The sequence below is a fragment of the Anopheles gambiae genome, chromosome 3 (assembly GCF_943734735.2).
Source record: "Anopheles gambiae chromosome 3, idAnoGambNW_F1_1, whole genome shotgun sequence".
NCBI classification, from domain to species: Eukaryota; Metazoa; Arthropoda; class Insecta; order Diptera; family Culicidae; genus Anopheles; species Anopheles gambiae.
Window position 1 is genome coordinate 8,107,237 of NC_064602.1, and position 25,576 is coordinate 8,132,812.

Sequence of the window (25,576 nt, forward strand, 5' to 3'; positions counted from 1 at the left end):
CATTAACATTGTCACGTGATGAACTAGAGGTAAATAAGTTGTTTCTGGAAAGTGTTTAAACTTAAATTTTGTTGGACTACTTGTAAAAGGATTTTAATAGAATGTTAATATCTCTTACTTTGATATGGGAAGGATTTCATTAGACATTATTCCTCAAACTTTTTTGTTAGTGAGTCACATCGTTAAAAAACATTGCTACCAAAAGATAGGATACTAGAAACTAATATTGACGAGTTACAGAAACAAAAAAAAATCGTAAACATCCCTTATTGATGCGTCGTAAAATATTCAGCATTATAGCACGATTGCGATCCCCCGGCAACTCAGTCCAATCCGCCGGTATCCTGTTTGTGTTTGGCACGATTTGTTGTTTGGCAAAACATAAACGCCTGCCCCGATTGCTGCGGAGGTTGTTCGCACCCAAGAAGGCTGAGCGCGTGGGACGAATGGCGGTGATTCATAAAATGCCAACCTCAGCACTCCCTTCCGGCTTCGATGCCGCACCGCTGGTGCATTTGATTTCAATTTAATCAATTTTATTGCAAACAAAATGGAACCCGACCCGAGCCCCAGTCTCGGTCACACGCGGCGTTGGCCGGAAATGGAAGCTTTGAACGCGGTCAGACATCGGAAATCAATCTATGCAACATGATGCCAAGAATGGTTAATGTTAAACGATGCCAAAGTGGTCCTCGGTCCAGCTGTCGTCCTCCGTCTGGCGAGAGACGAACCCTTCTCGTAGGAGGAGAAGCAAGTTCCTCCGGCAAGTCGGGGGCGTGGTGTGTACCCGGTGATAAATGAATTAATGTCAAACGTCTATCAGCTATCGAATTGTGGTTTATGAGATGCCGTCGTCGTCGTCGTGGTTTACCCTTATTTTGGTTGTTGTCGTCAGTGGCCCAACTTCTCGCCAGAGGAGCTGTCCAAAGCGCAAGAACTGTTCTTTGGAGAAGTTTGTCTTGGAGATGGTACCATTTTCGTCCCAACAAAAGAACAATTTTTCTGGTTCTTTACTGTGCCTGGTGCTGGTCGCTTCCGCTGCACATCGGACACGGGTGATCCTTTCCTGATTCAATCAGCACCGGCCTTCTTTGTCGTCTGAGTGACAGCAGTACGGCGACAGCGATGCAGGGCAGTCAATCGATATTTAGACATGGGTTAGTGTAGCTTCGGGTATTTGGTTAGTATCTTTTGAAGATATCTCCCAACGGGAAGTTACACTAAACATTTTTATACTTTTATTCGTTTTGCTCGTCTTTGTTGTTCCGTTTCAAAAGCAAAAACAAACTCCAAACATAGAATAACTTGTACGCTACCTCCCAATGGATGGATTGGGAAACGTTTGAGTGATTTTTAAGGACAGTTGGAAGCTCCAATGCTGTGGCTATTTCTATCTTTCGCGTCATCCATTTCGGCAGGGAAGTAAGTTTGTTTACAGTTTCATCTTCCTTAATATATTATGGTGACTAGCCAGCAGACCAGCCACTATGTTATGCTTTCCGCCCAGAACCGTATTGTCGCTCCCGGTGATGGCCTGTGCTGTCATGTTGATGGTGATGAAATACTCTGACTAACCAGTTTCTTGCGTACCAGTCACTACCCACACTAGTACAACGATTAGCTCCACCAGCTAAACTAGAGCGGGCTGGTGGTTTGCAGCACGGGAAAGAATAACAAAATAACTTTGAGCACAGGATATTGGATAGGGCCCAAGCGGGATGCAATGATGAGAATGAGAAGAAGAAAGAGCGGGAGAAATTGAAGCGGTCGGATATCCTGGACGAGGATGACGTCGACTGACGAGAAAGTCCCGGAATTGCCCAGGGAAGTTTTTTCGCTCCTAAAAATATAACAACGAAGAAGAGTTTCGGGGCGTTACGCTGCTAGTATATTGATTGGCTGAAGTGGTAAGTTTGACCGATGCATTATCAATCATTGTTACTGTCGGGAAGAAAATGGCTTGTTGGGAAGGCTCTAGACGCAGTTACGGTCCCGTTTGCTAGCGTCAAGGAAGATGTGGTGTAATGGCAAGAGAGAGATATTGATCTGATGCTTTAGTTTACTCCTGCATCTTGCCTAGTTTACCTCAGAGTTATCGGTTAGTACGTTGATGCATTACAAAACATGCTCCCAGAGTTAAATTCCTGGAAAATAGGTGTTGTGTTATTCCATTGTAATGCATAAATACGATGTTCCTCTAGTTGATTAAAACGCTGCTCTTGTATCAACAGCTACTGTTCCATTCAAAAGTTATTGTTAACACAAACATATGCTGTTCGATGTACGTCCTTTTCAAGTACCATCAATCCAACTGGAACAACATTTACAATATGTTTCTAGGAAATTTTGAGCCTCTCCGAGTACGATTGTTTTTCCAACGCTAGCTCATATTAGATTGTAGATGATCAAAGTGGCAACTGCTGCTGGAAATGCACCTCCATGCTTTCCCGGTAGTGATTTGATGCCGGTTTGCTACCAGCTCGTCACGTTTGATCTGGTTGGTTTTGCAAATCAAATTTAATAAAAAGCGCTACACAATGCTACTCTGTTGGGTTGCATAACTGTTGCGTGTTGCTGTGGGGTGTTCGCTGGAATATGTTGATATGTACAAAAAAGGAGCAAACCCGCAACAACCATGCATCCATAATCATGCTTCCTGCACGAGCGATGGAAGGAAGTAGATATGCGGGCTACGAGATTTCCGTGGAAAGGGTTTAGGTTTTCCACACAGTAAAGCAGACTTGCAAGAGGAGCGCCCGAGCACGGCACATTGAATTTCACATGCTTATCAAAAATACAATGAAAAATTCATTTTAAACGATTTTTACACCATGCTTTCTCCATGCTTCCGGTTGGCGGGGTGGATTTGGTTGTTTTTTTACCAAACCATCACAAGTGCTTATCGTCACATGAAACATGAGTGGAGCGGAACCAACCAAAATGCTGATTGTTTTTGCGTGTTCACTTTTACCAGAAAGGCATGTGTTGGGTAGTGTGTGTGTTTGGTTGGAGTAGGAGTACTTTTCGATCGTTTATCGTAACGAGCAGCAAACACGACACGAAATTGGCTGCAATAGATGAGATTTTTCCTATTGTACGACGAATGGCTGCTTTTACCTCCTATCGGTCTCTCTGCTTCTAATCGTGCATGAAGTTTAGTATATTTTGTTTCCAATTTCGGTGCCGGTTGTAGTTGCGTCGTTAACTCTTATGTTCACCAGCTCGTGGGCTTGCCTCGCGACCATGGGACGCTTCAATCGTTTGGCCCTAGTCGACGGTCAATCTAGGGGAAAATCTCTTTCCAGCATCATTTGCTCGCTTTGATGCTCGCAAGCATTCCTCGATATGGTGGAGGGATGGTTAGGGGAAATTGAAGCTATTGCTTGCGCGCTGCACATACGAAAACATCAGCCACTCCATTTAGCAAATTGATAGTGCAGTGGGTTTTGTGCAAAACCTCCCGTAGTAATGGGCTGAGCACGGGTCGTTCGGATCTGCTGCTGGCAGGCGGAACCAAAAAGAGGGCCAGTTTTTCGTTGACCGTTTCGGAATTGTGTCTCTGGTTGCTGGGAGTAAGTCAATATTCGCAACAACCGAAGACAGCCAAATCAGCAGACTAGTGACTAGACTATCCTTCTCGGCAGCTTGGTCTGTTTTCATCCATCGAGTAATTAAATGACTCAATTATCTCTGCTAGTGGGAGCGGTGGGAATAAGGATATAGGGACACTTCTAACTCACACCCCAAAAAAAAAAGAGCCGAGAATGTCCGAATCTCGAATGACGTCGTTACGAATTGCTTCACAGAGAACAGTCGATGAATGGGATGGTAGTGTGAAAATTCCTCTCGAAAGGGTCCTCCTCTTCGGCAAATGGTTGCAGCCAAAAAAAAAAAAGCGAGTGTCGCTAGTGAAAGAAACACGATGGGCTGAATATGTGCGTTGTGTGTGTGTGTGTTGCCTGTGGTTTTGACTAAGCACCCAGGCGTTTTTTCTTCTTGCTCACCGTATGTGTATGTGATACTTTCCTGCCGGTTAAGAACTTGATCCAGCGTGGAAAGGCCAAACAGGAAGCCGCCGTGGAGTGGAGGAACTCCCGGGGAACACTTGTCCTAATGGGCCATATATTTTCAATTTTGTCCGCCCTGTCCTGATAACAAATGGCTCTAGCTTCGGCCGGGAGATGGAGTGCTAACGGGAGCGTTTTTTCCTCCCCCTAGTGAACGGAGGAAGTGGTCGGATATGAGCAAAATGCCAACGTCGGAATATGGGGTAGAAAAGCAAGAATAGATGAAAAGGGGGAAGCCTCCCGTACAAGGCTATTTTTATCCTTCCCATAAGCATGTGTGTGCTTGCTCGGTTATGGTTCCGTTCCGTTTCATTGTCGTCATCGTAAATTCTTTCGTCTGACCGGTCCGAAACGGTCACTACTGGCATGACTTTTGACTGTGCCTGGGCGCCTGGCTACTAACGGGGAAAGAGTACAAAGAACACGCCGAGAACAACAAACGACGGGGAAGATTTCTTTTAGAGGTTTTGTCACTCTCGTTATCGTGCAACGGGGGTTCATGCTTTGGCCAAGGTTCTCGCATGTCTTCATTGTTCATCTCCCATGGGTAGTGCCTGAGGTCGACGACGCGCGTGGCTGTGTGTGAGAGAGAGCGTTAGTATGGCTGTGTTTTACTACCACCGTCGTATTGTTCTTTCTGCGGTCAGCAGTCGCTCTAGGATCCGGTTCGAAGGTCTAAAAGAAAGCAGCGATAGCCTATTTTCCCTTGGCTTTGAGTTCTTCTTAGCTGTAAAGTCGGTTTTTTATACTTACTGGAAAATAGTGTCCATGTAGCTCATGTCACTGGAGGATATGAGGCTTCAGCTATCTAGCAAAGAACAAAATGACCAAGAAAGAAACCATGCCACTTTAGTGTCTGGAAGTGACTGTGGTTGTCCGGGGTTTTTTTTGTGAGGGTCTTTTTCACTTTTACAAAAAAGGTTCATCTTCATTCGCTATGGCTGTGGAACTAACGAAGGAGCATCCATGAAATGATGATCTCACCCAAGTCTCTCCTTCTCTTCCCGCTGAAACACGCTTACACACACACACACATACAGAGCCAGATCTTATCGCGCAATTGTCCAGCCGCCTTTATTCAATCCGAAACACGTGTGCAGTGGTTTGTTCACTTCCGGGTTTTCTCACACCACCTCTTTCGCCGTAACTTCACAGCTTTTCCGGCTTTTCCAAACCATTTAGTGAGTGTGTCGGGGTGAGCAAGAGCGTATAAATCGTTTCCATCGTCGTTACTACTCCGACGGTGGTTGTGTGGGGGTGAGTAGCACACACCCTAGTTAAACGGCTGTGGCCGTGCGGCCATTGCCCAGCCATTAATGTTATCGTTTTTGCTAAATGTGTGATAACCGGTATTCGATTTATTGTGTCTGGGTAATGTTTACGATTGTGTGGCTATGGCATGTGTGGTCATGTGTGTGTGAGTGTGTGTGGAAGTTGTGCATGGTGTGGTACTACAGCTGCTGTAGCTGTCATGAGGCAAACGATACGGAGTGCAATCGTAGGTAATGAAAACAAATTGCTAGGAAATCGTACCACGACGCAATGTGCTGGTGTAAAAATGGCGGGATAGCGTTTAAAGCGTTGCGAGCAGATGGATGGCTGGGGCAGAGGTTTTGGCGTGGAAAAGTTATGGCAATGGTAAAGCCCTCCAGATGATCCAAACCGATTTCAATGTAAGTGATCGTCTAAAAAGCGTATAAATAATGCAGTGCCTGTAATGGGTGGGAGTGAATGAGTTATCGTGAGGCAATGGTGCCGTTTTATGGTTGTGTGTTTCGAGATTATATGATATGAGTTCGCTTTGAAATCAATTTGGTTGCTTTAAACGAGAGGAAATTGGGAGTTTGATGGTAAAATGTAAATACAGGTTTATTGGACTACAACATTTTAAAGACTTGTGTCGTGCCGTGTTGAAAATGAAGCTACTGAATGAGAGCTTAGTAAAGTATATCGACCTTAAAGTGTAGTAACAATAATGTTTTACAACATCATTGAGAATTTACGAGTTAAAAGGTGTTTGTCATACAAAATACGTATCTAAAGTATCTTGCTTTAAACTTTAAAACATGCAACGTGTAGGAAATGAGAACAAAAAATAATCAAAATAATTAATCATATTTAGTAATCAAAATTGTCTCCTTCAAAGAAAGTAATAACATTGTGCCCTCTTAATTTCCCTCAGAATGATTCGCTGAATGAGGCATTAAAATGCTCACATCGCTTGTCCTACAACTCATCTTACAACTGTGTGCTTACAGCGCTGCTTAAAACCCATTCAAAATGAGGTAGCTTTTCACGCTTGAAAAAGCACCACCTTTGTCAAGGATGCTTACCCAATAGATCCCGTGCTCTACCCGTTATCTCCGGGCGTAAGAAGAACTTGCCATGCCCCGTTTTCTGCTGCCTCTTATCTCGTCATTTCATAATTAAATTGATCTGCTTGAAAACTCGGCTCCATCTCGCCACGCTACCAAAACCCATGATGACCGCAGTACGCGTGCACAAGCATGCTTCAAAGTATTTTCACCTCAAAGTGAGGCAGATATTCACGAGAAAGTGGAGCAGAAATAAGGGGGCCCTTCCTCATTTTTCTCTGCGCCCTCTCTTTCACATACACACGCGTTGGTAGCGTACACTACCTAATGCGATCTCAACACCGATCTTACCTTCGCTTTTGAAGCACATCCTATCTCACCCCAACCCATCCTCGAAGCTTGTGGACATGTTTGAAGTCCTGCAAATCTTGTAATTAACTCTGACACCGGGCTCTTGCTTGCGCGCTGCCGAGTGGTGGTTCATGGATTTGCTTGGTTTACGTTCGGAATGTGTTTCCTGCTTTTTTGTACGCCATGCCCCATTGAAAGATTGAAGGAACGGGACGGATTTTTTGCACTGTCTTTCGAGCTATTTCCGGAACGGCAATGCAATGCACAGGTTTGGCTGGTTTCTCCTGTATAAAGGAGATTGTGGGAGGGAGAGTTGTATTTTTCATTTACCTCTTGCTGTTTTCCGTCAATTTCGCTTGATTAATTTTACATCCTTGCCAGGCACCGAGAGAGTAGTCGAGAGTTTAATCTCTGCTATTGAAGAATCTCCTTGGCACATGGTAGTTACAGTAGGGGAGGAGTGTTCTCCTTCAAATTTCTCTTTCACTTCATTCTTTTCTTTTCCCCAGGATAATGTTTGCACCGGGGAGCATATCATGGTCGGTGGTTGGTTGCACTTTTCCGCCGTGAAGAGTGTTTCAAGCAAACCCACTCCTTGGAGGGGCTGAGTAGATGCAGGTGGTCGATTTCTTCCCGTTTTCTGCTTCTGCTGTCTCGTGAGCTTCTTTCAAACGGGTGACTGCTTCGACAGGGACTTTGTAGAAGTTGTTTTTCATCTTTACGATCATTTTCTTTTCTTCGCTTTTTTTTGTTCACAATCAGAAGCTGGTCTGGTCTGGGAAAATTGCTCACCGGGAGAAAGAAAAAAAAGGAACAAAACTGCAGCAAATAGTTGCACACGGAATCGGAGAATCCTTACAAATGAATCCAAACCGGAAGGATCGGCAGATTGGGGGGATGGAGGGGACATTGAAGGAAGAGCCTGGTTTGGAATTTTTAGTTGTGATTGGTGTGCTCTAGAGGAGAAGTCCTTGTGCCATTCAGTGCTCGGAGGTAGAAGAGAGTTGCTTTCTTGAAGAAGTTCGTGTTCTTCGGGTTCGTAGTCGTGCCGTGCGGGCTCTGGACGTTGTGAATGAGGCAGACGAGTCTGATGAGATACTTAAGCTGGTCTGGGGGTAAATTAAAGAAAGCTAAACGGGACCCACGAAGGAGCAGAAAGCACCCCGACGGAACCTCCTTCACCGGTGGGAATACGAGCGAGAAATGAGATTTAATTCATTCCATTATACTGACTCGCGCGCGATATGGATACGGCCGAGCGGAGGTGTTTCTTATCCGGTATCGTACCATGCCACGGAATGCATTCGACTTTCCGACCCAAGGGTAGCACGAAGCAAGGGCAAAGGGATCACAAATTGGCGCTGCACATGCACAGAGCGCTGGCAAGATATGAGTCGGAGTCATCCCCTTATTTCGATGCTTAATTCCGTCGAACGAGCAAGCTCGACGTTGCTCAATTCGTTGGTTGGTTGGTGTGCTGAAATGCTAAGCTCGTTGGTAGTTTTTGTGCACACATTCTAGGGCAGGTGAACCTGAAAAAAGGATGCACATTTAGTGCACAGTCACCCGGGTGGTGAAACCCGGGTGTTCACTGACACCCTGCAGCCGTTAGTTCGGGTTGGGTTATTAAGCGACGAACCCACCCGGTGTTAGGGGTGGATGGGGCTGCACCTTTTGTGTGTGTGTGTGCATGCAAGAAAAGGATCCCAACCCCCCCCCCCCCTCCCCCTTCCGATGCGAATGCCACGATGAAGCGAGGTGTGGTGCGAGAACAAATTAGCGTTGGATTTTTCTATCCTCGAGTGGCATTTTTCTGGTGCTTATTATCCCTCGCCATACCAACGGCGGTGCGGTATTTCGACGATGCAAAGAGGATAGAGGATGCAAAGACCTGAAAGCACAAACAAAAAAGAAAAAAACGAAACAGTTTCAGTGTGTTTGTGCAGTGCATGTACAAAACTTTGTGACGATGTGCAGTTTTCTTCTTCGCATTTTTTCTGCTTCTTGTTGTTGCTGCCTCAGAGTGCGCCGTAAATAGGATCAATTTATGAAAACATTTTTCCCGTTTGCTCCTTTTAATTATTACAACGCGGCAAGCAGCAGCAGGCAAACGGGGACACTGTTTGTGGACGAGCATGCAAAGTTGGGAACAGAAAAACTATGCGAAATAGAGAGACATTAGTAGCTGGTGCTGTGTAAAGATACTGGAAGGACGGGGGGAGCTTTTCTACAGACCGTGCCCGATTAGCTGGCGTGATTTTGGAATCACCTGTGCAAACATAGTTGGCTCCTCTCGTACACAGGCGCGAACGGTGGAGTTTTCTAATCAGCGTTAATTGCAGAACCGATTTGAAACGTGGCTGTTGGTGGTAATAAGGGTTATGTTTTATTGACACTATGTTCGTAATAATTGCACATGTTGTTGAGAGATTAAATAGTGATAATGCGAGTTTAATAGTTGGATTCGTTGAATGAAAATTGATTACGATGAAGTTAAATGATTAAAAATCTTCTTTAGATGTAGTTCATAGTTTCATTCGTTTAACAGAGGCCCAAATATTGTAGTATAAAAGCTTCTTCAAATAATAAAACCATATTTATGTTTTGTTTCATTATCATCCTTCTTTTTGGAAAGGTTTTTCCAGATCTGTAATTAATAGGAATTGATTATATTCCACTACATCTCACTTAACGTTTTCATATCAATTCTGTACCTTTCCAGACTTCACCGAGTAGCCAGTGATTCAATATCATCCAATCAACCAAGCAGATGTGAGTGTTTCACCTCCACAGCCGGGTGAAATACGAGGCTCGAAAAATAAATCCACGTATCTCGGACTGATTACCAAATAAATTGTAATCCCGGATGATAGCATCGCGCCGGTGTCCGGTACATGAGGGTAGCTAAGGAGAAACTCAAAACCGAACGCTAGATAACAAAGCGACTGCACTTGAAAAAGGCAAAAAACACAACCGCCAAAACCACTGCAAAAAGCAAAGTACACGAGCACCACGGAATTTTTCATCGGTGAATTGGCGTTGGTTTACAGCTCGATTTGCCGTCCACATTTTGTGACCTCATGAAGCACAAGTGTGTGAGTGTGTGGTTGTGCAAAAAATAAAAACCACACAGACCCAGAAATATATAGAGCTGGCTTAGAGGTGAAATCGAAGAGGGTGGTAAAAAAATATAAATCTTTAAAAAAGCCACCAGCGCACGAGAGCGAATAAATTACCGGGAAACGCGAAAGAAACCGTGGCGCGGCTGGCCGGTGTGTCACGGACGGTGCAGTTGTTGCGGTTGCCGGTCCTGCCCTTTCTGCCGGCCCTGTTGTCGGTTCGCATGATAGAGAGCAATAAATTAATAGGAGATAAAAAGAGTGTATCCTGCAGAGGATTCAACGGGAAGCAGAGCTAGCCAGTAACACACACATACAAAAAAAGAAGGATCACAATCGAGTATCGAGCAAGGTGAATAGAGCCGTGTGCTGAACAGGCAAGGGCAAGAGTTTACCCTGCTTCGAACAGATTTTCCGAGCATCGGTCAGTCGATGAGTGCGCTCCGGCTCTCGGCGGACAGGCGGGAAAGCGGCACAACCAACAAAGAACGCAAACACAAATAATCACAGAAAAACAGTTGATCCACTTTTTCCGTTACCGTTGCAACGGAAAAGACAGACAGAGAGAGAGAGAGAGTGAAAAATAAATTTAAACAAGATCGTACCCCGAACAGACTGGCAAACCCCGAACAAAAGGCCCATGGAGCCTGAGTGACCGGAGACCGGTCGGGCAGGAAGAACCGGGTCGGCACGTTTGAATAAAATGTATTGCTATAGAAAGGGCTAGTAAAAATGGATCTCATGCTGCAGGAATAAAGTGTGCCCGACGAGCTCAAAACGTACCGCGTAACAGAGGGCAACAAAAAGGACACGATGGACATTTGGCTGGAGAAACTAGTCTATAGGTGGACCGGTTAAATTGTGACCACTCCAGGCCCCGGCCAAGCACTTGTTTCGCGGTCGGTTAGGATTGGATATCCTTGAACCTGCTTGCGTTGAACGCAGCCAACTGAGCTCGCTCCGGAATTGTGAAATTGAAAGCGAAAACCAAACGACGTTAGGACGAAACGAAACAAAAAAGACATTCTCCGACCGGTGAAACAATAGTGAAAACCCACGTTCGGGATACACGAGCGCCACAACCGTTGCCGTTCGGACATGCAGGAAGTGGAATATTTTAACGACAACGCTACGACGAACAAGACCACCATCACCACCACCACCGGCAGTGCGGAGAGAATGGAGCGAAAGCATCCTCGCAAGTGCAGCTACGACCTGCTGGACCGGCCGGCGGCGCTGCCCGCGCAGCAGACGCCCCTGCACCGCGCCGCGTATAACAAATGCGATGAAAATGTAAATTACACCGCGGATCCACTGCTGCTCACTTCATCCGACGAGGACAGCAGCGGGTCGCCGACGGGCGAGATGAATAATTGCATCAAGTTCATGGAGAAACCGGCACTGGTAAGTGATTCTACTGGGTTTGGAGCAAAACAGATGGACCTTCCCGGGGTTCGTGCTTTTGAATCGCTGTGAGTGCGTTCCCTAGCCGTGCTAACTGAGCGAAAGATAAATTCATTTCTGCAGCTTGGATTGCTTTTGTCAGATTTGCGACGGCTGGAATGGGGCGAAATTGAGCAACGGTGAGAAGCTGGGGAAAGGTCGGCCTGATGGGGATGTAACATGCGGCTTTTAATGTTGTTACATTTGTAACTCTTGATTTAAGCATTATTTATTGGTTTGATATAATGAGATCAAATGAACCTGTACCTTTGAATGACACAGATTGTTCGGGTCCTTTTTGAGTTTTTGCTTATGTACAAGCATATTTACCAGTTAAATTAATGTTTCATTGAAAATAGGATTTTAAACGCCTTAAAGTATGCAATTTGTCGAACAAAATAGCTCTTTTATGACTCTCTCCAATTTTTAATCGTTTTGGGTCTACCCTCATGCAGCATTGAAGCTTTTTAGATAAACACACCCTAATCTATCATTCTTAATTCTCAAACCTTATGTGCTGGTACAGAGTGTAATTAAATTACAGTAAAAACATTTTAACCCCTTTTAAGCGAAACGACCAGTACTACTTGTAAGTCCATGCCTTAGTTCGTAATCCTCAAAACCAGCCCTGTCATTTGTCCTGGTCTCAATCATCGTCCCAGTCATCTGGTCACAGACGGGCACCAAACAACCAGCTCCATCGGGAGACAAATGATGGTAATTGATATTGTTTCGCAACCCCAAATCAAAACACACATGCGACCGGACGGTTTTGACAGACCGAACGCAAACAGGCACCAAAAACACCCTTTGGCAACGTTACAACCGCGTAGAGGTAGAGCAAATCGCACGAGAGCACCACGCGCGATAAACCGTTCACCAGGATAGCGCGATAGTGCGCACGGCAGCCACTATTGGAGTTTGAAATGACTTCAGTATGTCCCAATGTCTAATACCCACGGGTGCGTTACATATCTACCTCTCTCTCCCTTCCTCTCTGCAGATCAAACGCTTCGCCCTCGGGTTTCTGCGTAGCACCGAGGAAAGTTTGCCGCTGATGTGCCATAAATCATCGCCCACCTCGCCGCAGAAGAAGCTGAACGACATCCTGTCCGAGGACATCTACACGCTGGACCAGATCGTGTCGAGCAAGTTCGGCGACTCGTGCAAGCAATCGTTCGCCGGTTCGACACGCTTGCTACCCGCCGGCGGTACGGCGGCGTCCAGTGCAGCGACGGCTAACACCACCACGCCGTCCATGACGACGGTAGCCGATGGGGTGGAGTACGAGTTCAAGCGGAACCTGATCCGACAGACAAACAGTGCCAGCTCGAGCCCTAAGCGCTTCCCGACGCTCACGCCCCCCAAGCACGCCGACAGCCTGAACAGCGTGAGCCTGAACGGCGAGGACAGCGAGGACCTGGACCGGGCGTCCTGGTTTCAGGCCGGGCTGCCGCGTGAACTGTCGCTCGAGGTGCTGACCCAGCAGAGCCCCGGTGCGTTCCTGGTGCGGCGCAGCACCACCAAGCACGGCTGCTTCGCGCTGTCGCTGCGCGTCCCGCCCGGATCGGGCCCGAAGGTGGTGCACTATTTAATTATGAAAACCGAGCGTGGATATAAAATTAAGGTAATTTATTGCGCGTACCCCGCGTGTCTGTGGGAATTTTGGTATTTTGGATGATTGTGAGGGGTGAGGGTTTGGGAGGGGAGCGAGATTGTGTGTGTGAGTACAGGTGGTAATTTCGTATCATTACGCTGGCGAGCACCTGTTTCCGGCAGGATTGCTGCTGCCGGAAGCTTAATTTTGGTCATGGATGATGTTAGATTGTAGAGCCCGTTTTACTCACACCACCTCATACACACACGCACATGTGCAAAGGTGAAAGTGGAATTTAAATTACAAGCTCCCAGAGGACCTTTTAGGAGGAATGACTGCATATGAAGCACGGTAGCATTCCGAAACTGGTCAGCACAACGGAGGGCGTTTGTATGGGCGAGATTGAAAAGCCAACTCTTAATAGCCATTACAGCCATTTCCACCAAATGCTTGTTAGCGAGAGAAATGTAGTAGTAACACCGAACTCAATTAAACACAATGATTGGCACAATTTGATCGTGCGCCACCGTCACGGTGCAACTAATCATGCCGGCAAGCTTAAACGAACCGGAAAACGATATGCGCTCGCGAGCATCAATATTAGCTGATTATAGCGTGTCCTTGCGCCTGGGATGGCGATTTTTCCCCGAACGCCGGAAAGGGGTCGGAACATTTTATTCAATTTGTAACCAATAATGCATCCCCGGGCATGCTGGAGTAGGATCGGCGACCTCGGCTTATTTACAACCAGCCATCGCTCGCTAATCATATCCCATTGAAGCGGAGGGACAACTTCCGGACGTGCTCGGAAAGCTGAAACCGGTTAGTCAGCAGCGAGCATGCAAAAACATGTTTACGATCCACTGAAACGATGTGAACTCACGCCAATTTTAAAATTTCTCACATGTGCCCGTGGGTGAGGGATTGGGCCCATAAATAGTCATAAATTTGCGATGGAATTGTGCAGCCACGCGTATAATAAATCATCCCCCAGTTAAGCCTCTATCGGGGCCGGGTTTTGGAGCACACAAACTAAGCACTTTGAGGAGGGAATTTTAAACGGGCCTAGTGATTTGAAAGCTATATTCGCACGGGTGTAGAGCAAATTAATAGCGTAATTAAATGGTTTCACATTGCTCGCTTGAGTATTGCGGGGTCTAGTGAGGAGGAGGAGGTGGAATAATTTATGCGGGAAAAATTATGCACATTGTGATGCGTGAATAGTGGCTGGAGTGGGCGATGGAAGGATGAATGGTGGTTTAAAAAAATGCGTTTGTGAAATTAATTTTAAGCTTTAACATTGGAGGAGCTTTAAAGTGCGTTTTGATCAGGCATTTATCTAAATGGTCACACAAGCTCCGATTTAAGCTTGTTTACGAGGATAAGATCTTCAATGATTTATCTGTTTCATTCGTAATTGAGCAATTGTAAAATAAGTCCCTCAAGTAAACAAAGATAGGCAAAGGTTTATCTGCCATTTTTCGAAGCAATTTCCCATTTAAGCTCACATTCATCCCAAACTCTTCCGAAGCGTGTCAAATTTCACATCTTTGCAAGGGTTTTATCCAAATTCCACACATATCTCTCTCTCTCACACACACACACACACATAGCGCTTTTCTCAAACCACGCGTGAATACTTCACCACAAACCCCTTTGCACGATCACCCATCTATGCGCGAAAGAACCAAAAAAGCACCTTCTCATCCCTTACCTGCTCTGTTTTTTATCTCTCTCGAACCTCCCATTCCAGGGCTTCACGAAGGAATTTTCCTCGCTGCGCGCACTGATAACGCACCATTCGGTGATGCCGGAGATGCTTCCGGTTCCGCTGTCACTGCCACGACCGCAAAACATCCCGACCAAGTGCAAACACACGGACGACTACGATACCTTCAGTGCGCTGAACGAGTTTTCCAAGCTGTTCTCCGACCTAGACATCTGCTCGTAGTAAGAGCGACGCTTGAGGATATGCAGAGGCCGGAAGGAGAGGTGGTTTTGGAACATTTTGATAAAATTTAGTTCACCAAACGACGTGTGGCACCTGTCCTCTTCACCCCGTTCATCTTGGAGCGAGCGAGCGCTCGACGCTTGTGGTGGTGGGAGATTAGGCTGCCTCCCGCAGCAGGTGGTTAGCTGGCGGTGACATGTGGAAGTAGCTAGACGAAGTAGCCGGAGGTGAGAAGCTGCCGCAGAAGTCAGAGTCGCTTCCTGATGAGTTTGTAAATAGTGTGTCAAATAGCTGCGTGTAAATAGTGCCTGTAGGGTGTGTATGTGTGTGCGTAGGAGACCTGCAGGAAAATGGTTCGGTGCGGAAGTTCCCAACACGTGTAGGCGGATATATCCTCGTCATGGAGGATGCCGCCCTACACCGGCGTACAACAGAATAACAATCAAAATGTACTGAAGCGTCAACGGCAGTCGTTGGTTTGGTGTACTTACACTACGGCACGGTAAAGAGCGATCCTTCTTCTGGCAACCGGTAGTGCTGTTTTTGATATTGTGATATAGAAAACCGAACGTTACCACCCTTCCTCGCAAAAGGCCTGATGGTGGTGTGCAGTAATGGGGGTTTGTGCTGACATTTTGTTGCAACACTCCTGCAGCAGTATCAGCAGAATCAGCCAGCGGTATTTAAGTTGGAAGGGAAGGAATTTAGAGCACGCGTAGGGACCGGTAGTAGTTTGTAGATTGAGAGCATTGATTTAAGAAGCGGAGCGTCCAGGCACGAGAGCCGGACGTCGAGTACTGGAATATGTGCCCTAGAATATACTACGTACGCGTACCCCAAGTATACACTAAGTGGATAAATGTATGTGTTCGTACAATTGACGTAAACGGAAATAAATGACTTGTGAAGTTAAGCGTTCTGTGTCGCCGTTCTGATGAGGCCAAAACCCATCCGAAAACGATTGTAGCTTGAAGTTAAAACTGTCGCTGACATGCTTGACATTGGACTAAGCTCGTTTCATATTGCCCCATCTTGGCTTGGAGTAGAACTACCCCAGATTGGTTCGTCCGGGGTCGCATTCAATTTGCGTTTTTAGTTTCCCTTTATCACATTATCTCAACCATTCATCGCACCAACAACAGGACGTTTCATTTCCGGCGTATCGTCACCACATTTCCTGGCGGTGGACCACAGTGACGATGGACATGCGATAGCTCGACAGGATCGTTACGTCAAACATTTACATCAACATGTCTGTCTTGCCCGAAACGGTCCGCGTAGATGTGATGGAGCTTATCACGTAAAAAGAGTGTAGTATATTCTTCACAACTCTCTCTCTCTCTATCGCTTTATAGTCGTGTTGGACGCGCCTGAAGTTAACGAGTTTTTGATTACATTCTACAAGTACCGGAACTCGTCCCTACGTCCGGAAGGAACTACGAGCGGTGGACATTATTCTACTCGCCATTGTCGTGATATCTTTCACTCACTCTCTCGCTCACGTTCACAGAAATAAACTTAAAATCACCGAGTCAAGGGATGATTGTTTTCTGTGTTCGCTTTTAGGGCGAAAAGTACAATTGAATCATTTTCCGTTTTTGTCTTCAGTTAGAAATGTCAGATTAACACTTACCATCCCCGCAGTGGAGTTTGGGCGCTAATAACGTCTCAGCTGAGAGCTTGATTAAAAATGGGTCTCATCCTCTTACTCCGCTCCGGAGGCGGCTAAGGACACTTGACTTGTGGGACACTGAATTAAATACGAACTGTGTTTGAGCTGGCGCGGCAGGAGACTTCTTTACCATTCCCGTAGCTTTTCCCTGAATAGTGGGAATCACAAAAGCATCCTCTTCCCCATCGTCGATGATAATAATGATGGAAACGTGACGTTGATCCAAACAAGCTTTTATGTTTCGGGTTGCGTTAGGCAACAACGCCCAGCCCAGCAGTGACTGGGGTGAGTGTTTTTGAAGCCACCGCCGGGTTTCGAGGTCGCTGGGAACGAGTTGTGGCTAAATTGTCCAAAGCAGTTTGGTAAATAATGTTAAATTGTCAGCGGCAGAGAGAGAGCGCGTTGGGTACGACGGTGGTTATCGACACAGCAAAGGAACGCACCGGTAACGCAAACAATCCCCAGAGTCTGTGGTGTGGTGCAAGAAGTGGGCATTAAAAGTGGATCCTACTCAAAGTCAGAGCCCGAGTGAGCGTTAAGGTCCGTGGGACGTTCTGGTAGGAGCTTTCGTCGGAACTTCTGATGACATTATTTCGTTCGAGTGTACTTCGTGCTCGTGGCCGGCAGACTTGAAGAATTCGCACACCGCGGCGAGTGGAAAAACAGTGTGCAGTAGCACTGTTTCTTCTTTTTTTTCCTGAAGCTGAGTTCCCAGAACACAGTGTGTTTTTATTATCCCATTATCTGGAGCACACTGGGCACACCGGGGAGGAAGCCTTTTCGCAGCGTGGGCCACTTGAGAAATAATTGTAAAATAACATTTGCACTTACTAGCTTGGTGCTGCTGCTGCCGTCGTGGATGTTACGCGGATGTCCGGGATGCGAATTTCTTGCGTCACCCTGGCAACGTGTCGGGGACAGTGTTCGGTTTTTGGGGAAAGTGTCACCAGCTGCTGCTACACAGAGAGAGATAGAGAGAGATAGAGAGAGCGTCAGTGGATGAGTTTCTGTTTGTAACCTTATCGTTAGCTTTATGGTCATGGGGGGATAAGGATACCGGTACCGGTGAGTTTCGAGCGGTGTTAGGTGGTGAAAGGTAACAGCGGACGTAGCTTTTTAGTGTGTCACGGTGCTAGAAGTTATTGTGTTAGTGTGGTTGAGAGGTATTTTTAGAGTTGGAAGGTATAATGGAGTTGAGAATGTGAATGGCTTTAGGAGTGTTTCTTCAGCTCCAAAGAGTGAGCTGTAGCTCAAAATGATAAGTGTTTTATGTTTCACTTCAATCATTGCTAATATTTTCTTGTAATTAAATTAAAGAGAACAATGTTGAGAAATTAAAAATAACTTACCGAAATTGAATTGAATGCCTTTCAGAGTAGGTTCACGAGCTCGTTATTAATTGAAAACAATGCATAGCGTAATTGTATCTTCAATCTTGACGATACTAAATTATTCAAACTACCTTGCTCTCCCGGTCAGCAACTTTTACAGCAACAGCTCGATTGTTGTACGACAGTGAGCATTAAAACATAATTGAAAAATATTTGCAAAGGAAAAGTGCATCGGAGCAAAAAAACAAGTTTGCCAGACATTCTTCTTCCTATATCCTTCAAGAACTTTTCCCCCATGACGAGCAATGTAAACTGGACATAGTTTTTTCGCACCACCAAACATCTACGAAGTGGTAGCAAAACTTCCCAAACCTCGCAGCTAGCAACTTAAGAAAAGTGTAACGGTGCAGCAAACAAAACTTGTCCTACCGGAAAATCATCTCCTGGAGTGTGCCATTTCGTTTCGTTTCCGTAACCGGCAGCACTGAACTGCCAAGCAGGAAACGGCCAGCCTCGGGGCTCGGCGCAGTGCATCAGTGACCGGAAACCGGGTAGAGGATTGGGAGTTTTTTTTTGTGTGGAGCCTTCGAGTTTTCGTATTTGAAGCCGATTGTTTCCTCCATTGCCGTCCCACAATCTGTCACACTCGTTGTGGAATGAGCGAAACGAGCGTACGGTCGCTTTTCCAACGACCCACCCCTGCCTTCAATTCCGGTTTCACAGATGGGATCGTTTCCGTTTTTTTTGGTGTAACTCCTTCCACGGGAGTACAGGGAAAAGGGGGCCCCAAAACTGCTGGCACGAATGTAAAAGTGTTGACAACATCATCACCATCGCTGGGAGAGGCTGGGAGCGTTCTCTTTTCTCTCCCTGAACATGCAAGAAAATCAAAAACGAGTGCATTATTTGGTAGCAAAGTGATGAAGCTGCCGGTGGGCATGTTCCCTGTTCGCGGGTTGCACAGGACCGAAGCAGGAAGAAGAAAAACCCCTACCCATCCGAGACACACACACTGATAATTCTCGAATGGAACTCACTGGCAGCTGACAAATCTGACACTTTCCTTCCGCTGACGACGTTCTCTCCCCAAGGCCCAAGCGCCGGGTAAGTGTTTGCCTGGTGGGTCCCGCGTGAGATGAAGTGCGCGAATCAATGGCGGAAAAAGTGGGAAAAAGTGTGCCAACATACCATCGCTTGGGTGTTCGCTTTCCCGCGCAGTGTGGGGGTGGGGGGAGGCATCGCGTAATGGCAAATCGTGGTAGAGGCCGTTTACATGTGTACACACTCCACACGGTGGCAAATGATGGTTGATGGCTGAATGGATTCTTTCCTCTTTTATCTCTACCACTGGCAAAGACGGGCGACAGGAAGAGGCGCTGCTCTGTGCCGACTGTTCACCATCCAAGGAGCGTGCACACCACAAATGGCCATCGGATGGTGGAGGGCTTTGTGAAGGGTGTTCATTAAAATGCGATGAAAAGGAAGGTTCAAGAAGGCTTCTGAGGCTGGCAGTGCAAACGTCAAACGTGTTTGATGGGCGGCGCCTTTTTGCGCGAGAAGCGTGCTGTTTTACAAACGGATGGTTGGGCCGTTTTTGTGCCCTTGTTGAAGGTCTTGCAAAATGGGCCCTGTGAATGGAGCCTGAAGAACACATTTCAATAAGAGGTTTAAGGATTTATTTACCTTTTCTGCAAATGGGAAGTAAGGAGAGCGTGTTGCGTCGAGAGTGTAAAAATAAGCACATCACAACAGCTTTTTATGTGGAGGTGATCAATCGTTTCAATGCTTTCCCATGTTGCTGCTTGATGTTCTACTAGAGTGTGTACTGAGTGTAGTATTGAAATAAAAATACATGTCATGTTTTAAGGACCAAAAGTAAATATCACACAGGATTAACCTTCAACGAATGAGTGCTTACGAGACACAAACAGGAATCGACTAGCAGATATCAAACACACCTGTGTAATCAGCCGGCCAATCGGATTTCGCTGTTTCGCAGAAACCAAAACTATTCGCTCCATTGCATTCGGAAAGATTCCACCACAACATCGAAATCCACCCAAACTAATCAAATACACACAAGACACAAGAACATTTCCTCTAATGTTTCTTCGCTCTCCCTCCTTCCTGGTGAAAAGGTGAAATGAGAAAGCGCACTACAATCACATACACACACAGTAAAAGTACACACTTGAAGTTAATTGAATGAGTTTTTCCTCCCATCTACCGATGCTTAACAACGTTGCACTCTCTTGGTAAAAGGGAGCGCAGCAACCGGCAAGCAACCGGATTCGATATTCGCTCGGTGAATGAAATTCTATCGACTTCGATGGTTTCCGTGTGGCTTGGCAAACCGATTTTGAGGGTACGGAATTGGCTTCGGGGTTTAGTTTTAATCAGTAATTGAAAAATGGCTTTCATCTTTAGCGTCGGCGTTGGGCGGAAAGGGGATCAGATGGTTATCAGACTGTAAGGACTGGTAGCGCCTGGGAATAGGGGGGGGGGGGAAAGTCGGAAGTAAAACGTAACCAGGGCAACACCGTTGTGAAAGGACGTATGTTTGGAATTAAAGTAGGCAATGTTTTGCTATTTAATTCCAGGACAAAATCCAATCAACGCTGCCACCGGGCGCATGCAGCGTGGGTATCGGGTTACAGGGCGCACGTTGTACAAATCTAATTGAATTTGATACGACTTTTTATTGTGCTGTGCGAGTAAATAAAAAGGTCACAAAAAGGTGCCTTTTCCACAGAACCTCAACTTAAAAGTGAAAATAAAAGATAAAATTTAACTCATCTTTACGCACCATTAGTTTGCGAATTTTAATTACTTTAAGAGACTGTTAAAAATGATTCTTCTACCCGCGTCAAAAGATGATCCGTAATAATGGTGATAGAAATTCGTTCCCTGCGTCCCACGCGTAGTGAGAGGCTTTAATCTTCCTTCCCTTCTTTATCCTTGCGCAACGGGCAGTAATGAAAACGTTGCGTTATTGTGTCCCGCGCAGCGAATCCTTTCTTTGCGTAGCGACGCGATATCAATCTCGTCTCGCCTGGCCTGGCCGTGGCCGAGGCATTAAAATCCCACACACCATACCAACGGTACCTTTCAATATCCTGTTTTTATTAGTACTCAATCATAGGGCCTGGCGGAAGAGCCAGGTTTGGGGGGAGGGGGAGATAATCCTTAGTGACGATGTAATTATAGTCGTTTGCTTAAAGGACATAGCAAGGGTGGTTGTGGAAAAGGGAATGGAACGGAAATGAGCACCATAAAATACATCACATTACGGAAAGAAACAGGTAGTGGTTTTTCAGACTGTGGCGTACCTTTCCCCGGGACGCGAGTTCCGGCCGGAGGTGCGTAGGAAGTAGGTCAGCGACGATTAACGCCACGGTGGATGCTGGATGATTAAACGAGTTGTTAATTTAGTTATCTTTTGTTGGGCCGGGTACGGCTTTTTCCGCGCAATTTCTCTAGCACACCGGTAAGCATTTTTTCACCCCCGCTTTTGATCCGTAAGCTCATAACACGTTGCTGTGATTGCGGGAAGGGAAAGCTGTGGGAAGTGCGATGTATTCCCCCCTTTTTCCCAACACATGCTCGGGGAAGTGCTGATGAATGTTGAAGCAGATAATGAGCATCCGCTTGTCAATTACACGAGCAGGAGGACTACATTAACCACATTGCTCAAAGGTGGGCACGTGGGTGATAGTAGATGTCAAGGTGGAACCCCTCCCAACCCAACCGGATGTTCCAATTCCTCCAGGTTCCAGGGCTGCATGCAATCAACGTTTCAATACAAGCATTGTTACTAGTTGCCGGCATCATTCACCCTTTGCCTTTCATTCACGCTGGGTGACATTTTTCAATTTCTCCATGGAAAATTAACACCCGGATTCATGACGTGGGGTCGGCAACGTGGAAGACTGGCGTAAGAGTTACTGTGGCGAGGAGAGAAAGGATGTTCATTGTTAGGGCCATGTATTGTGTCTGGATCGTGGGAGATGGACGAGATGGAAAGTATGCACAACACATCAAACGGACTGGTTTGAATCCTTTTTTCCCATCTGTGTAGTGGAATATCAGTATGAGAAATAATTAAACGTATTCTTCGGTAGAGGGCGCCCCATGCGCTAAGTAGAATTAATTATGAGCCGGTCGCATTTATAGTGACAGTTCCATTACCGGGCAAGGAACCTGTTACCTGTGCAAATATGATGGATGTGAAACCCGGCAGATGTGACAGTTTTCGTACCGCTCGGGCTGCCATGGAAACCTAGCAAATGAATTACAATATGAAATTGATGTGAAATTTGATGCGACTCTGGAGCATCTCCAACAATGTGCTGCTGTACGACGGAACAGCACAGCAGCCGGTGCCGGCACCAGATGGGTCAGCTTGTCTGTCTTCCGAGGGATTGCGCCAGCCGTCTCAGAACCTCAGAAAAGTGGCATTCAGTAGTGTATTATTGCTTTTATTACTGTGAAGTACACATTCCACGGAGTCGGTGGAAGAGCTAGTGGCAGCATGACGACTGCCGATGACTATTGCCAGCAGCTGCCCCTTTTGTGTTGTCACTGGAGACTGGTATTCCACTTGGATATGGTGAATTGGAGAAAGTAAGGCTGCTTCTTCCTTCCCACAAGATCGTTTTTCCGCCTTGGGAATCTTCCGTATCTGTATCGCACAAGTCGATTGTAGTGTAATGGTATAAGGCAACATCAGCTTACTGTTCCCAATACGTTCGACGGAGCGATACTCTAGCCGGGAGAATCGGTGCGTTCTTGCGATTATTCCATATTATTGTATCTGCCATGTGGGGTGGAGCGATTGTGTTGTGATGCACACACTGAAGGCACTGGGGGCATCGCTGTAGAAGTGGTCCCGTGCTTCGTATTAAATTCCTTTTGTGCGGTCCATTCGGTTGCCACCCGAAAAACCCGGACGCCGGCACCATCATTTCCGCTTCCTTCAAACCGTCAAACGGCGACCGGGTGGACGCCGTTTTCTATCACCCGCTCACTACCGACCTTTCTTTTGCGGATTCTATTTCTCAGCTCGGAGGCGGCATTGGGTGTCCTTTGTCGCTCTCGGTAGGTCACCTCCAAACTCCCCGCGGCAACTCCAAGAAACCGTTCAACCACTCCATGGCTACGGCTGAACCTTTTTTGGGTGGAAGGAATCTCTGTTGTCTGGTCAGGAGTTCCTAGTATGAAGGATTCCTATTCCGGCCGAAGGCGAGCGGTAGCGATATTCTATTGAAACTGGATGTGGAGAGCGAAGAGGAGTTGTGGAGCAGTCGTTGCCGGCATTTTCAATAAAATGTATGAAAAGCGATGGTTGATATTGTGTTCCTCCGCTTTTGCATACCCATCTTGGGGCGGATATTTCGTGCACGTTCCCTGAACAGGCAGGGAGATTCCCTGAAAAGTTCAACAATAACGGCAAACAGGAGTAAGGTACACGCCGGCCGGATATTACACCCCTTACAGTGTAGTACCTCGAAATGGCGCAGCAGTGAATGAAAAAGTGCTGCTATCGCTCACACCCTACACGTCCTGCTGTTTGGTCCTTTATTTGTCATTTTGGAGCAAAGATCTTTTAAGGGTGTTTTTTGGAAAATTTGGAGCCTTTTTCCTTTTTCATTGAAATTAGTACCGATTAATGTTTTGATAGGCTTCAAAGCATTTGGAATCACTTTAACTGCTCGAGTCCAGAATGTGTTTCCAGTAGCTTTAATCGATTTTTCAAAGAAACTCCGTTATCCAAATGCTTGTATGCCCGAAGTGCATTGGGAAGAAACATATTTTCCAATTGAAGCTGCTGAGCTATTTCAAGGCATATGTTCCGCTCCTCAGGAAACAAATCAGGCGATGCGTGAGAATCTGCTCCCCGATGCTCCTGGGACGGGCTCAGGGCATAAGCTTTTCGTGTTTGTCTCGCCTTCTTTTCCTGCTATTAAATCCAATCTATACTCGTCAGTAGATTTCGTGTCATTATTAGCTTCCTATTCGCTAGTGCGATGCACTCCATATCATATCTTGCAGGCACCACATCCTCAGCAGTGAGCTGCTAGAGTAGCTTCTTCTCTTATCCCGTGCCCCATTGCTGTTGCCAGGAAAGTGGATAACACAGGCGGGAAAGGTATAAAACCATAAAAAGTATTTACAAAAAAAAACAACATTGCTTCTTCAGCTGCTTATCCGGCGTTTGATTCAGCTGTCCCGGGGATGTCGCGCAGGAAGCTTACAAACCCGGCGAACAACGCCACTGACATACCGGTACGGGCTGTGTGACATAAAAGCATTGCAAAACGAGGGCTTGCATTCCGGCAGTGTGTGTGTGTGTGTGTGTGTGTGTGTGTGTGTGTGTGTGTGTGTGTGTGTGTGTGTGTGTGTGTGTGTGTGTGTGTGTGTGTGCAATGAAAGATAGACTATAGATTCTTTCGATCGAAGAAATCGACCAGCGAGTCGGTGGAATGTGAGGATCGGAACCATTCATATCGCTGACAACGCTTGGCAGGAATGTTGGGTTGGATGGGTTTTTGGACCTGTCTAAGAAGATGGTGCAGACACACACACACACACACATACCAACACAAACCCAAGGTTTGATGTTGATGATGCAGATCCCACCGCGGGTTGCAAGAAGATTGCTATTTCATGTTCTGCGCTCCAGCAAGTTAGGTTCGTATTTTATGGCCCTTTGCTTGAAGACGAACCGCTTCTCCGGGTTTCTGCTGGGCCTCGGTGGAGAAATTTATCGGATATACGTACCGGATATCCTTCGGGATGGGAATGGGTCCCATAATTTCTCTTCCCCCAAGGAACGGAAGAGAGCCTGCTCGTTGGATCGTATTGCAGTAAGAAATACCCGTCTGCTGCTGCATACAAGATCAAATCTGACATCGTTATTAGTCGGGCTAAATGGGATGGAACGGGTTGGTCCATTGGTTGGCGTTTGGGCTTCTCATATCTGCATATGGTTCAGCCGAGGGGGGATTTCTTGAGCCGGTGCACATGTAACTTGTTGACGTGGAGCTGGGGTGTTGTGGTGTTTGAAGAGCAATTTTAATAATTGGCTATTTGCTTTCGTTCTGTTCGGTTGTTGATTTCGCATCGAGGGTCATTCCATATAGGTTCAGGTTGCATTGCTTCATTAGTTTGATGTGATGCGTTCTGAATAAATGGTTTTGTGGAGTTTACTTCAACAATGGTTTGAGTTGTGTTGGCCTTTTCTCGTTTTGAAATATGTTTTAAAATTGAATGAAACAGTTAAACCATGGAAAATTAAATTAAACCCAAAGTCTTACAAATCACCCGTACATATGTCGATTAAGCATTTTAATTAAAGCCCATTAAAGTGCCAGACAAACAAATCCATTAATCGGAAACCCAGAATCCTTAATAAACGCAAACAACGGTCACCGATGGGTCAGCGCAGCGGTCAGGACACACTCACACACGGACAACCCGGTACAGATTATGTCTGTAATTAACCTTACCCTCTTCGCTAATGCAAACTCCCAAAACCACCATCACACACACACCACCCCAAGGCACCCAAATGTACCCGACGACCCGAACAGGAGACACATAAACGCACACGCACGCCCGTGTGTATCATTAAGCCTACGACCGCAAATAATTGGCCAATTGGGTTTCGGGTTTCACCCGCGCGGTAAACCCCGACACCCTGCAAAAGGGTGGAACAGGAACGGACACAA

At 46.3% G+C, this 25,576-nt stretch overlaps 1 protein-coding gene across 2 annotated transcripts in view; it reads left to right on the forward strand.

The window, feature by feature from the left end:
• Positions 1 to 15,756, forward strand: part of LOC1277711 (EGFR adapter protein) — a 48,825-nt gene extending 33,069 nt beyond the window's left edge. For both annotated transcript variants that reach the window (XM_061658257.1, XM_061658258.1), the window contains 3 exons: positions 9,456 to 11,256; positions 12,299 to 12,922; positions 14,646 to 15,756. In XM_061658257.1, the coding sequence (XP_061514241.1) occupies positions 10,951 to 11,256; positions 12,299 to 12,922; positions 14,646 to 14,843 (1,128 nt within the window). In that variant the 5' untranslated portion in view covers positions 9,456 to 10,950 and the 3' untranslated portion in view covers positions 14,844 to 15,756. The remainder of the gene's footprint in view (positions 1 to 9,455; positions 11,257 to 12,298; positions 12,923 to 14,645) is intronic.
• The last annotated feature ends 9,820 nt before the right edge of the window (positions 15,757 to 25,576 follow it).